At 34.2% G+C, this 14,282-nt stretch overlaps 1 protein-coding gene across 5 annotated transcripts in view; it reads left to right on the top strand.

Moving 5' to 3' along the window:
* Atp11c (ATPase phospholipid transporting 11C) overlaps positions 1 to 14,282 on the top strand; it is a 254,981-nt gene that overhangs the window by 143,256 nt on the left and 97,443 nt on the right. For all 5 annotated transcript variants that reach the window (XM_023699077.1, XM_023699078.1, XM_023699075.1 and 2 more), the window contains exons 5-8: positions 1,712 to 1,792; positions 3,664 to 3,771; positions 11,077 to 11,205; positions 12,911 to 13,014. In XM_023699077.1, the coding sequence (XP_023554845.1) occupies positions 1,712 to 1,792; positions 3,664 to 3,771; positions 11,077 to 11,205; positions 12,911 to 13,014 (422 nt within the window). The remainder of the gene's footprint in view (positions 1 to 1,711; positions 1,793 to 3,663; positions 3,772 to 11,076; positions 11,206 to 12,910; positions 13,015 to 14,282) is intronic.

Raw genomic sequence — 14,282 nt, forward strand, 5'->3', positions numbered from 1 at the left:
TCTTATTTCATCTTAAAAGAAGCAGAAAACTCCCATTGAAATTGCTCAGTGACCTTGTTGATATTGTGTGCTTTTGTTTATCTACTTTGAAGTTTTCAGTAAATGGTAGTATAATTTAATTTAACTCTACTAATTTAAACCAATTTTGGATGTAGCACAGGAAGACCAAATTTCAATACTGAGCAACAGAACATTTGAAAAGTGAGTCCTGTAGAGCCACAGTCTAATGTCTTAGGGATACAAAATAAACTTCAAAGTAATTTCCTCTTGCAAAAGTCATTGTATTTGGTGGACACTACCAAATGTGTACCAGGTACCTACTCTGCATCATGCAATTGTCTACACAACAAATATTATAGCAGATACAATGAACATCAACGTACAGCTTTCTAACTGTAAATGATTTATGTTATTGTTGAGAAGACAGTCATATATTTGCTTAATGTAATAAAAGCCATTCAAGTAGCATGAGCAAAGTGCTATGAGCATATAGTAGAAGTTATGATAGATTCCTACCCAAAAGTAACTTAAGGCTTCAAAAAGTAGATGATACTTTCCCTGAGTCTTGAAAGATTAATAGAGGTTTACCTGGTGGAGAATGCTGGACCAGAATTCTAAAGGTAGAGAAGAGGTTGCAGAAGTCATGGAACTGTAAAAACCTCCTATGTACACTTCCATGTGGCTTGGGCAGGCCTGGATGGAGATTAGAGATGAGAATCAGTCAGTTGTAAGGGCAAATTGAAGTTTTGATCCCCTTCCATTAAATCTACTATATGCAGTATTTTCTGTTTTAGTAATCAAGACATTATCACCCCAGACATGTTAACCACACACTTAGAAGACCTCTTTAATTATCACTTAAATTGATACCTACTATTCTTACCATTTTGCCTCCTAAGGATCCCTGATATTTCTTTGTCTGCTGCTTCTACACTTGTCCACAATGTCACCTTTCACCTGTATTATAGCGATAGCTTCTCAAATGAACTCTGCCTCAACTCTTGTTCCTTCTAGTCCATCTTCCCAAAAACATTGAGAATGATTCTCTTCATGTCACTTTTTCCTGCCTAAAACGTTCAGGGATCTTTTCATTGTTTGTGGGATGAAGAATGAACAATTTACTGTAGCCTAGAGGGCCCTACACAGCCTGAGCCTGCCTCCCTCTCCAGCCCCATGTTATACCACATACTGTCTTGGCCATTGGCTTCTTTTTTTCGTTTATGTGCCTTTCCCCTTCCTAACATAGAGACTTTGTGTATACTGCACACTGTACCTGGAAATCCCTCTTTGATTTAGTTAATTCTTATTTACGCTTCAGATCTTAGCATCTACACACCTGTATTAATAGCTGCTTTCTCTTATAAGCTTCCAGCTACATGAAAGGAGGGACTTATTTCTATCCTGTTTAAAGCTTCATCTTTGGAACCTGGCTGATAACAGTACAGGAGCTGAGCACTGCTTAACAAATAGGGTGTAAATGAATGGATATATTTCAGTGAAGGGATTAGTCAAAGCTGGGCTGAAAACTAAGCCTGAATTTTCTTAAAATAACTACTATGAAGGTTATCCTTGTTTTAATGAAAATTAATATTCAACCCACGACTGGAATGTGCTTTGTCTGCAATTTTGTCTGAAATGTTTGTAACATGTTAAGTGTCGGATCATGAATGACCAACTTCCATTTTACTTTCAATTTAATTTCTTTACCTAGGTCACAGTAGATACACCAACTAGCCCAGTTACTAGTGGACTTCCACTTTTCTTTGTTATAACTGTTACAGCCATTAAACAGGTAAATTTATTTACACATGTCTTTTATTTGACTCTAACCTGGTTTTGCATTTGATTGTCCAAGAATTTTTAGGTACTATAGGCATTATCCTTGGTGGATTTAGTTTATATATGGTTCCTTATGAAAACCTGTTTATCTGCTAGTAAGGCACATCCCTTAATTTATTACTCCTTTCTTCCCCAATTAGGAAATAAGACATGAGTTTTTATTGTGAATTCATAGATCTAACATAGGACTGGCTAAAAATTTCCTATTCCTGTGAATATTTTGTTGTTGTTGTTGTCTATAACATAGAACTCCAAAATAAAATACTTTAATTTTAGTATCTTTCCGAAAGGGGTCATGGGTAGAGAAGACAGTTATTCCTATTTCTTGTCAGAGCTGGAAGTGCCACAGATTGTGATGTAGATGTCTTTGAAGTATTTTGAGCCTAGTACCTTTGAAAACTTACAGATGAAATTGAAAATGGAGACGGGAAACTGGAGGTGAAAGGGTAGGTTAACAAAACATAGTGTGTTTTGGGGCAGTTCACAGGATCTGATTTATTTATAAACATTTTAAAATAGTACTTAGCAAATTACTTTTGAAAAGTGCTCCATGGAAGCTTGCAAAGGGAAGGTCTGCTTAGCAACATTAGGCAGGAAGGTTACCATTCTACTTCGGGTTGTCTGGTTTTCTATCTTGCCTACCAAGGAAGTATAAGATTATTTTATGAAGTGTTTAGTTGCTAAATAAACATGTTTGGAATGTTCTTTCCAGTAGTTTGTCATTTTTATTTTCTTTAATATCATAAAATTTCTAGTTCTAAGAATAGCATGTATGGTTTTTAAAGGCTTTTACTGATTCATTCTCTTCCCAGTACTAATTCATGTTAGGGGCCGTGTTTCTTCATCAGCATCACACAGTGTACCCTAGGAAGTGATAGCCTAACCTTGTCATAAAGAGGGGTAGCACAAGAATGGTGAAAGTAGCACCCAGGGGAAAAAAGATAGAAAGTGATCAGGAGATTTTTCGAACAGTTGTATTTGAAAAAGTACAGACATTTCTATGAAAAGAAAAACCAGAGGACAATAAGAAAGGAGAGAAGGTCATGCTCAAACCAGATGAACATCCTCTTTCTTAGTTCCTTTGGCTTTATTTTACACCATAGGACCAGTACAAAGAAAAATGAACCATTGGGTTTTCTGTGATTACTTTTAACTAAAAAAAATTGAACAGCGATTTATCTTTTATCACCTCTCCAGTTTAGCTATTCATATCTCTACTGTTTATAGATTTTCTGTCAAAATAATCCTGACTTGCTCTTTATATTTTCTGCATGTGGAGAAAAATTATATTAACTTAGAAATGAGCAACATAGGTGTCTACAATGTATGCAATACATATTAAAGTTTGTAGATCTATAAGATAATAAAATCAATAGTTTGTTTTCAAATGGAAAAATAAAATTAACATTATCTTGAATAAAGTAGAATTAGAATAGATAAATCCGGCTGGGGAAATAGCTCAGTGGCATTAGTGCCTTCCTGGCAAGCACAAGATCTTGAGTTCAATCCCTAGCACCCCAAAAAAAGGAACAAATAAATCATGGTCTTTCACAGGTAAAAGATATGAAGGCTCTACTATCTATGTTTTCATTAATATTTATCTGAATAATGGAGGACAATTTTAATACAATAAAGCTGTTTACCTAAGAGGTATTTGAAAGTGTGTTTCAACTTTGTTAGTAAAATGAGCATTATTGTATTTAGCATTTTGAGTTGAAATTATACTGTAATTATACATGTCTGCTATTGACTTGTAAGGCGCTCTAGAAACTTATTAATAGTTTTATTATCTGAGCTTGATTATAGTTATTTTTATTTTTCTAGGGATATGAAGATTGGCTGAGACACAGAGCTGACAATGAAGTCAACAAAAGCACTGTTTATATTATTGAAAATGCAAAACGAGTGAGAAAAGAAAGTGAAAAAATCAAGGTTTTTTAATTTACTCCCTTTTTATAGTAAAAATATACATTTTAAGTGTATAATTTAGTGTCATTTAATCATCCACTATGTTATGCAGTCTTCAGTGCTATCTAGTTCTAGAATATTTTTATCACCCTCAAAGTATTCCCACAAGTAGTCAAGAAGTGGTCACTTCACATTTTTATCACCCTAGTCCCAGGGAACACTGATCTTTCTATCCTTTACATATTTAATATTTCATGTAAATGAAAACATAGAGTATATGACCATTTGTGCCTGGCTTTTTTCAGTTGAAATAATGAAGTTGGCTTTTTAAGATTCTTTAGGGCTGAGGGTATGTAGTCTAATGGTAGAACACTTAGCTGCTGTGCCAAAAGCCATGTGTTCAATCCACAGCACCACCTAGAGGTTGTAGGGGTGCAGATTCATCTGTGTTATGGCATGTAACCACAGTTTATTCTTTCTGATGGCTGAATAGCACTCACTGTATGAATATACTTTATTGCTACATTTTGTTCATCAGCTACTACACATTTGGGTTGTTTCTACCTTGGAGATATATTCTGAATATTGTGACTATAAACATTCCAGTATAAAGTTTTGATTGAATGCTTATTTTCGATTCTTCCGGGTATATACCTAGGAAGGCAATTGTTGAGTCTGTGATAATTCTATGGGTAACTTTTTAATGAAGCAACAAACTTTTCTACAGTGGCCACTTTTTGAGAAACTTATTTCATTTTTGTCCAAATTGGTTATTGCTACCCAATAAAACCTTTGTCAAATAACATTTTAGACTTGTTAATATCAAGCTTCTTTGGTTCCCATTAGATTTTTTTTTAAACAAACTATTTTTAGGGCAGTTTTAGGTTCACAAAAAAATTGTAACAGAAAGCGCCCATAATGTATTACTCACTGCCCTTCTATACATACAACATTGCATTTTAGAATGGTATGCTTTCATCCAAAGTCCATAATTTATGTTAGGGTTCACCCTTTCATGGTGTGTGAGACAGAGTCTTATTTTGTAGTTGAGGCTGGCCTTGAATTTGTGATAATCTGCTTGCATCAGCCTCCCAAGTGCTGGGATTACAGGCTTGTGCCATGATGTGTGATGTGGAATTCACATTTATGTTATACATTCTATGGATTTGGCAAATGTATAACATGTATCTAATAGTGTAGTATGACACAGGGCAATTTCACTGCCCTAAAAAATCCTCTTGTGTTCTGCCTGTCCATTTCTTATTCCCCTTTCCTCCTGACAGCCACTGATTTTTTAAAACTATTTCTGTAGTTTTGCCTTTTTCAAAATACCATATTGTTGGAATCATAAAACATGTAGCTTTTCATATTATTTTCTTTCACTTAGTAATATACATTTAAGTTTTCTCTATGTCTGGTCATGGCTTGATAGTGTATTTCTTCCTAGTGATGAATGTGCTACAGTTTATTTGCATATCTTATCTCCTGACAGGTATTTTACTTTCTTTCTGGGTTTAGTAATTATGAATAAAATTCCTCTATATGTGCAGGATTTTTATGGGCATTTGCTTTTGCTTCATTTGAGTAATTATAAGAGATCAAAGTTGCTAGATTGTATGTAAGCATATTTTTGTTTTGTTAGAAACTGCGAACTATCTGCCACAGTGGTTATATACAGTATCACTTTTCATTCCTGCAAGTAATGAATGAGAATTTCTGTTGCTTCACATCCTCATCAGTATTTGCTATTTTCAATGTATTAGATATTGTCCATTGTAATAGATCTGTAATAGTGCTTCATTATTTTAAGTAGCATTTTTATGATGACATATGATGTGGCTTATCTTTCCATATGCCTTTTTTCTCATCTGTGTATTTCTTTGGTGAGACATAGTTGATCTTCTGTTCATTTTATAATCAGTTGTCATTTGTGAGATTAAAGAGGTCTCCATATCTCCAGTATTAGGAGATTGTCTTGCAAGTTCTTACAATACTAATAGGAGGAATATTAGTGTCATAGGCTTACTTGAGTCCCCCTTTCTCTGCAACCCACGAGGAAAGACCCTGTGTTGAACTCAAGTATGTTAAGATGTGAAGGTTCCTATGTAAATATAAAATTTGAGCATTATTGTTCAGCTTAAATACCAAAGGTAGGCTCAATGATTTATAGCATAAAATCTGTTGCTCACAGGGCACTAAGTAAAGTTGCAAACTAGGCCTTTTTCTTACCTCTCTCTTCTTTTTTTTTAGAATTTTGCTGTAATGCCACCATACCCTTTAGAAAAGCCTCCATCTCCTACTTTTCCTTTAGTGTGCTTTTTTGCCTTAAAGCTCACCTCAATCAGTTATAATCTGGATGAAATAAGTTGACACCATTGAGTGAAATGCTGTTTGATTTAGCCCCTTTTGGTGTACACATGTGTCAGAAAAGATGATTCTAGAAAATGAATATATCCTAAGAGATTCCTTGACTTAAAAATTAAGGATATGACAAGACTGTTTTTGAGCAAGAGAGTAACTTCATCTTCAGCCTCAGTGCAGTGGGAATCCTTTGAGTGAGTGACAGTCTTTTTAAAAAAAAACAAAACTCGGGAGCGTAGGCAAGGTGGAAGCTTGGACAGATCTGCAGTTAGGAAGACAATATTAGGTGGTTACTGCAATGGTGTGGTCAAAAGATGGCAAGAGCTTTTATTATGATTTATAATAGTATTGATAAAGATAATAAAATAGTCACCGTTTATGTGATATAATGTATATATATGCACCAAACATTTTATTTCATATTATACTTGCTGATTTAAACTCCACAGTGTCCTATGAAGTAGATATTTATGCTTTGTTACTAAAGCACAGGGAGGGTAAGAAACTACTAAATGGGAATGCTTGAATTTGAATTGAAGTAAAGCTAAATGTAGAGTCCATTTCTTAACCTTAACTGTCTACAGTCTATCTGGATTTTACAGGAAGTTGATATATTTAGAAACAAAGTATCAGGACTTAGTGATTTATTGTATATGGGGGATAGTGAGGGAAAGAAAAAAGAATAAGAAAGCTTTCTTACTTTTGATCTAACTGGGTAAATTGCAAGAGTACTATTAAATAAAATGCTCATACTTTTAGTGAACTGGGATAGATGGGAAAAACACAGATGTAGAAGTAGGTGAGTGAAGAGAAGTCATGAATTCACTTTTGCCATGTTATTTTTATATGTTTACTGACTGTACACATAATTGTCATGCTTGGAGTCCTTAGGAGATGTTTCAGCTAGAAAGAAAAATTTGGGTCTCAAATACACTGTCCATGCTATAGGAAGCCATGGACTGGATGGCCACACATGGTGTAGATAGTAGGGCCTAGTAATGGGACTGGAGGAATGCCATTGGGGAAAAAAAAACATAAACTTAATCCTAAAGGAAAAAGTATAATTTTTGGCATCAGAAATACTGGAAACTATATATAGTAAAATATTTTCAATAATATGTCTTATTTTAGAGCCCAAAGCAAATAAAGGTTGTGCTCTTAAACTTTAATCAGTGAATCGAAGTATATTGGGGTACTCTGTGGATGTCTAGAAAAGTTAAAAAGAATGAGAAGAGATGATTCATGCTAGAAAGAGTTTTGCAGTCTACTTGAGTAATTATGACATGTAATGGTAAGAGAATAAAAACACAAGAAGGTAACTAATAAGAACCCAATGAGTTTTCTCAAATGAGGTGAGCATGAAATGAATTGTAGGCAAGATAGAGTATGTAAACATTTGGATCAGGACAGAGATGATGTCAAAAGGTGTAAAAGAAATTCCTTGGGTTAGAATGAGGTAATAGTAAAAATAGCTGTGAACATTCTTTTCTACTATATGCATCAAATACTATAAGTTTTCTTCCCAATACTGCTTTATATCACCAGCTCACAATTTTTTTAACATATTATGTTTTCATTTTTATTTAGTGCAATATTTTCTGATTTGTCTTGTAATTCTTTGATTCGTGTCTTCCTTAGAAGTATGTATGTTACACAATTTCCAAATATTTTTCTAGATAAGCTTTTTATTGTTGATTTCTAATTTAATTCTATTTTGTTCATAGAATATACTTTGTATCATTTCAGTTATTTTCATTATACTGATACATAGTTGATAGGTGAGAATATATTTTGCTGTTAGTTACACTTTAAAAGCATCTAAAAGAATGTACATTCTGCTGTTTTGGGATGGAGTTTTGTACAAATGTCAATTAGATCAACTTGACTGATAATGTTTTTAAGTCTTCTCTGACTTGCTAATATTTTCTTGTTTTATTGCTGATTGAAAACAGAGATGAGAAATAGCTTTACCTGTGAATATGCCTTTTTTTCTTCTCAGTTCCACCAGTGTATTTAGTAAATAGACTGTAAATATTCAGTTCTCAGTGTAGTTAGTACTTTGTAGTATTGAATGCAAAAATATTTAGGATTATTATGAATATACCCCTCTATCCTTATATATTATGTCTCTTTGTCTCTGACAATTTTTCCTAGTTTGGAAGTGTAATTTTGTTCTGATAATATAGTTTACCTTTGATTGGTGATGCATAATGTTTTCCATCCTTTCTCTTTTAACTTTTCTATATTTATTTGTAGTTTTTTGTAAAAATCCAGTCTGAGCATCCTTGTTTTTTAATTTGATAGTTCAGAACACTAACGTTGATATGGTGTGGTTATCTGTCTCATCTCTTTCAGATTCGTTGAGTATTTTTGTGATTCTACTCTATCTCTTTTATTGGCTCACTAATTTTAGCTTTTGTAAGTTTTTAATACATGCTCTAGAATTTACTATTATACATTTTAACCCTGCAGAGATTGCAATCAGAAGAGTTTGTCTCCGATCAGGTTTTCAGATCAGGTTTGACATTCGATGAGTTAAAATATTAGTCTTAGTTTCAAGTAATATTAGATTACCTCATGTGTCAGAACCTTTTCCAAAGTAAATTTTCACTTAGGCATATTTTTGTGATTTTTACTTCTACATTTTTTAAAGTCCATAATACATTCTTGGTTTTGCTTTAGTGTAATCGTCTTTTTTAATTATAAATTATGCATGATGTAACACTTATCATTTAAGTATGCAATTCATTTCCATTAAGTACGTTCACAGTGTTGTACAATTATCACTAGAATGTTTTCATTGTCAAATAAACTCTGTGCCCATTTACACAGTAAACCGTCGCCTTTAGTTCCTTGTAACTTCTACTTTTTGTCTTTATGAATTGCTCATATTAGGTATCCTCTTTTCTTTTTGTGGAATCCATCTCTTTGCCAAAATTGCTTATCAGTTCTTACATGTTTATCTACTTTTCCAACTAAATACTTTAACATCTTAATTATAGCTGTTTTTAAGCCTTTGATTTTTAGTTCCAAAATCTGGTCAAGGTTGACTCCATTCTCAATGATAGCTCATTTTTTCCTTGTATTTTCTGTGCAACCCTTTTTTAAAAATTGAATTTTGCATATTGTATGTAAAAGAATGGCAGGTCAGTAGTATGTATATTCTAAAACAGACCTTTTTGTTCCATCAGATCATTGGTCATAGGAGTTTAATCAATCTAGTCAGGGCTTGGGCTGGCTTTGTTTTTTCTTGTAGTTATTGGTATTCCCAGTGCACCACTAGGCTTCAGTAGTTTGCGGATACCTTGAGCTTTGTGCGGGATATGGTGTGCAAGAGTCACTGTTCCCAGTGTTAGTATTCCATCATTCTCTCTAAACCCATTTGGGACTCCTCTGAGCCACAGAGTGCCTCTCAGTTTCCTTGCCTCTCATCCTAGTGGTAGACTGCTATTTCTTGTTGGTTGTTCAGTATAAGGCCCCTAGTGAGAACAGAATAATTTATTGGTTCTCCTGTTCCAGTCTCAATATTAGATAGGTTGTATGTAACAGAACCCCAGGGTGGAACTTTCTCAATATTCTCACTCTCACTGTGTAGCCAGGTCCTTGATACAAATGGCATTCCTGTCCCATCTTCTGAAGCACAGTTGCTTTTGTTTCTATTTCCTCTCTAACAATAAGGAGAGTTCCCTGAAACTATGCCAGGGAATGTTTCCTGCCTTTCTCCTACAATTAATTTTCTTCTTCATGGATTGTGGTTTTGTTGTAAGCAGCATAAAAGCAGCATAAGTGTTTATGTAAGTAAACAGTAAGGAAAGAAAGATCCAACAAAACAAAATATTATTTACAAATTAGTTCAATTATTGATGTTCTCGGTCTTGGCTACTCAATAAGATTGGCAAAGAAAATAAAACTGTTCCTGCATAGATCTTGCAAAACAAATGTTATACGAGTATGCGTAAGTTGGGAGTAAAGTTGCATGATATTAATAACCATTATTATAAACCCCCATCAGATGGTTAATATGTGCCAAGCACTTTGCTTAAATGCTTTACTTATGCCATCATTTCATTCTCACATCAATCCTCTGAGGTAGTTGCAGTCATTTAAGACATTCACCCAAGGTCATACTTATAGTTAAGTGACAAAGCTGGGATATGAACTCTGGTTAAAAAAATCCAAACTTTTAACTATTATAATTTACTCCCTACATTATTAAATTCTTCATGATTTCTTTTGTGATTTTTACTTGGACTATGGGTATTTGCTGATAGGAAAAAAATTCTCATTGCTATATTGATTCTTCTCATAGTAGGTGCATTTTTAAAAACTTCACCTTATATGGGCCAGGGAGATGGCTCAGTAGAATAAGTGCTTCCCTGGCAAGCGCAAGGGTCTGAGTTCAATTTCTGGTTCAGCCCCCCCCCCAAAAAAATCCTTCACCTATAGAATAATTTTCAAGTAGTGAGAAAAGTTTATGCCTCTGTAACTGAGGTTTTCTGTACAGTAAAGAAAAACCTGACAGAACTCATAGCTGTGGTCACATGGCAGGCAAAGTATGTCAAAATATGGTGGAAAGTGGGAGTTTAGCAGTGCTGTGTTCATGAAGTGTATAATTTGTAAGAGGTAGATTTTCTTTGACTCATTTATGAAGTGATGGTGTTCATCGTCTTGCCAAACATCAGTACCAGGAATATCAGAGAGCAAATAATGTGCTGCTGGGTGTCAGAATTGTTTCTTATACAGGTAAAGGTCAGTGTTAAGGTGATCTGAAAGCATCCCAAATCCGTGTGGACTTAAAGAGGATTCTGAAGGTTGAATTATATTTTTTCATTGAATATGTGGTATGGGATTCTGAGGTATTCTCAAAGTCCTAGAGCTGGATATGTTTCTTATGCATGTTTCGACTTTAGTTTGCAGTAATGAGTTCTTTGTTGGAACTTAAAATGTGTATTTTACTTTCCTATCTAGGTTGGCGATGTAGTAGAAGTACAGGCAGATGAAACCTTTCCCTGTGATCTTATTCTTCTATCATCCTGCACGACTGATGGAACCTGTTATGTCACTACAGCCAGTCTTGATGGAGAATCTAACTGCAAGGTAACAGAGACTAAACCTTGCATGTGTTGAGCTGAAGACTGTTCATTATAAAATATTGCGTCCTAACACTTCTAATCTTTATTTTTTTTGTTTATCTAGATTTTGTATTTGAAGATAGCTGTTACATAATTGTCTTTTTACCTTCTAAGGAGAAATACTCTACTTTGGGGAAAAGGGTGATGTAGGGTGAGGAAAGTTATACCCCAAGTAAAAGCTACAGCCAGTTTTAATGTGCTGCTGGAGTTTCATATTGACATATCCATTTAATATTCCATTTAAGCTTTTGTGAATGGAACTAATTGTAGGCTGAAACTTTATACAAGTATAAAAATAATTCCATGAAATAATTCCTTGTACCCTAACTTTGCAGTTCATTTTTTATTCCAAAAGTGATTTATATTTTAGTTTGAAAATGTTTATTCCTAGGTTATAAGAAATCTAACCTGAGTAAAATAATTTCTTTTTTTTAATATCTTAGGGTACAGTTAGGCAGATCTTTGTTTTATTACAACTAAGAAAAAATTTAAGTGGTTAAAGTACATTTCATGAAAATGGGGTGATAACTTACTTCCCTGGTACTTGTGGATGCAGCAAGTTCTTGACCATTCACTCCATAGGGGGTGGAGATGCATTTCTCTGTGTGCTACATTTGAGGAGTGATACTCATATGCTTGCATCGGGATATACCCCTCGAGAGCTCCTCTACTCATTTATTTCCTCTGGAGCAAGGACTGGGGCTCAGTAGATCAGAAAGGGACTTCACATGGTCAATGACTGATTCTGTATTCAAGGACATTATAAATCAGTAGCATTTAAATTGTTCAAAAACAGGGTTATATTTTAGGGAATGTCGAGATAAAATCAAGAACCTACCTATTGATTCCCTACTAGTGCAAAAGTGTTTATAGGAAGAAAACTTTTACTATTTTTTTTCCAGTAAACTAAACTGATTAAGTCAGGTTTTCAAAATCAGGCAGTAGTTTTAAATGTAACTTAGGCAGTTCTGTACTATTCCCCAAAGACCATGTCAAGAGCTTTTCCATGTGCGTAAGCATTTGCTCTTTGAGTCGGCATTAGCCCTTGTTTGATGATTTATAAATGGGTTCATTGGATCTTGCATTGAGTTTTGATTAAATCAAGTTCACAATGTGCACTAGGAGAATATTCTAACACAGGGTACATCATGTTCCCATCTCTCATATAAACTATGTTGAGCATTTTCAAGATCATTTTTAAAGTACTTTGTGTAATAGAACTATTAATTTTTCGACTGTTGGCAGAAGTTTTGGATTATTTTGACCAGAAGGATTTCTGTTCCACTCAAGTGCATATCTCTGCATTGCCATACACTATAATGAACACAATAATAAGTCTCAGTTCTATAAGTGGGAAAAACAATAAATGTATTAAATTTTCATGGGGTTTTCAATTATATGCATGCCACAAATGGAATGCTCTCAGCTATCAATATTAAGAGCAACTATTAGTTGTTTTTTCTTTTAACTTTGAAATTTCTCTAGAGATTATTTTTCTAATTATTTTTAATTTATGTAGCTTATTTGGTGGGAAGTGTGCATCAATATTTGTTGTATTCTACCAAAGTGTCTTATTCAAACAGACTGTATTTTTGGAATCAGTTGGGTGTACAGTTTTAGAAAGAAACACTTTTTTGTACATATTTGCTTTTTCTTCTGCTTTCATCTAGACATATTATGCAGTACGGGATACCATTGCACTGTGTACAGCTGAATCCATTGATAGCCTCCGAGCAGCGATTGAATGCGAACAGCCTCAACCTGACCTCTACAAGTAAGAATCATCTGGTTCACTCTACTGCTATTTGTTAGCTCTTTTTTCGCCACCAGGATTGCCAAAAAATAAAATTTAAAAAGCCACCCACCACTTACCAGCCTACTCTAGTGTATGTTTTTATGAGCTGTTCTTCCTTCTGTCTGGAAAATGAATCAGATGAGTTTTGTTCACTACCAGCCTAATATAAATCATAACGGGTCCAGGCATCCTATGATTTTTATTTTTGTTACTTGTTTTTTGGGGGGTTTTTTGGGGGGCAGAACCAGGGATTGAACTCAGGCCCTTGTGCTTGCCAGGGAAGCACTTATTCCAGAGTCTGAGTGGACGGATATGGTTTATACTAACCTCTAAAAGTGGGAAAAAGAGAGTATTCAGAGTAGTAGAGCCTGAAAGTCAATTCATAATCTTTATTTACATTGTTTTAATCCCTATTATTTTAATGATTAGATTGAAATTTATGTACCTTACTGGTTCAGTGTAACTTTCCCCCTAAGATTCTTTCTTCATTCAGGCTTGTCTTTTTCTTATTTGTATTATTTGAAAACAGTACCCTCCTTTTTCCCATAATTCCTCCTTTCCTCTTTTTTTTTTTCATCCTGTATTTACCTTGACACTGAGTACTAGTGCTATAAAGTGAAACAGGTATTCTCTACCTTGAAGGTGCTCACAGTGAGCAAGGAGATAAAACAGGAAAGCTAAGCTTATAGTACACAGTGGGTGAGAACAAAGTCCAAGGAGTCCCAGAAGAGTGGCCTATTATAATGTCAATTACAGAGCAGTATATGTGTTCATGTATTCTTCCATATTCATAGGGAAACCCCAGTAGTGTTTTTTTTTAATTTAATGAATTAATTTCTTTTTTTTCATAATTTTATTGATAAACAGATAGCAATGAGACAGTTTCAAATCAAATAGGTAGGACAGTTTCAATAACTAACACACTGCGTATATTCTTCTTAGTGGTTAATTGCTGTACAAGATGTAGACTTGAGATCTTATTTACAAACACCATTAGAACAAATCATTCTATTCATTAAGAGAATGTAACTATATATTAAGAGAATGTAACTATATATCTATCCTAACCACTTTGAATACACAGATAAAAAATAGAAAATCATCTGTATACCCCTTTTTTTCTAAGTTCCGTTATTTGAATATTATAGGTATGTAAACTCAGCAAAATATTCCAAAAGAGTCCAGTAGCCCATAATAGCATTGGGTCTTCTGTTTAACTGGCAATGTCAGAAATTATTGACCTGAGT

Source organism: Octodon degus, unplaced genomic scaffold (genome assembly GCF_000260255.1).
Source record: "Octodon degus isolate 3935 unplaced genomic scaffold, OctDeg1.0 scaffold00110, whole genome shotgun sequence".
Taxonomy (NCBI): domain Eukaryota; kingdom Metazoa; phylum Chordata; class Mammalia; order Rodentia; family Octodontidae; genus Octodon; species Octodon degus.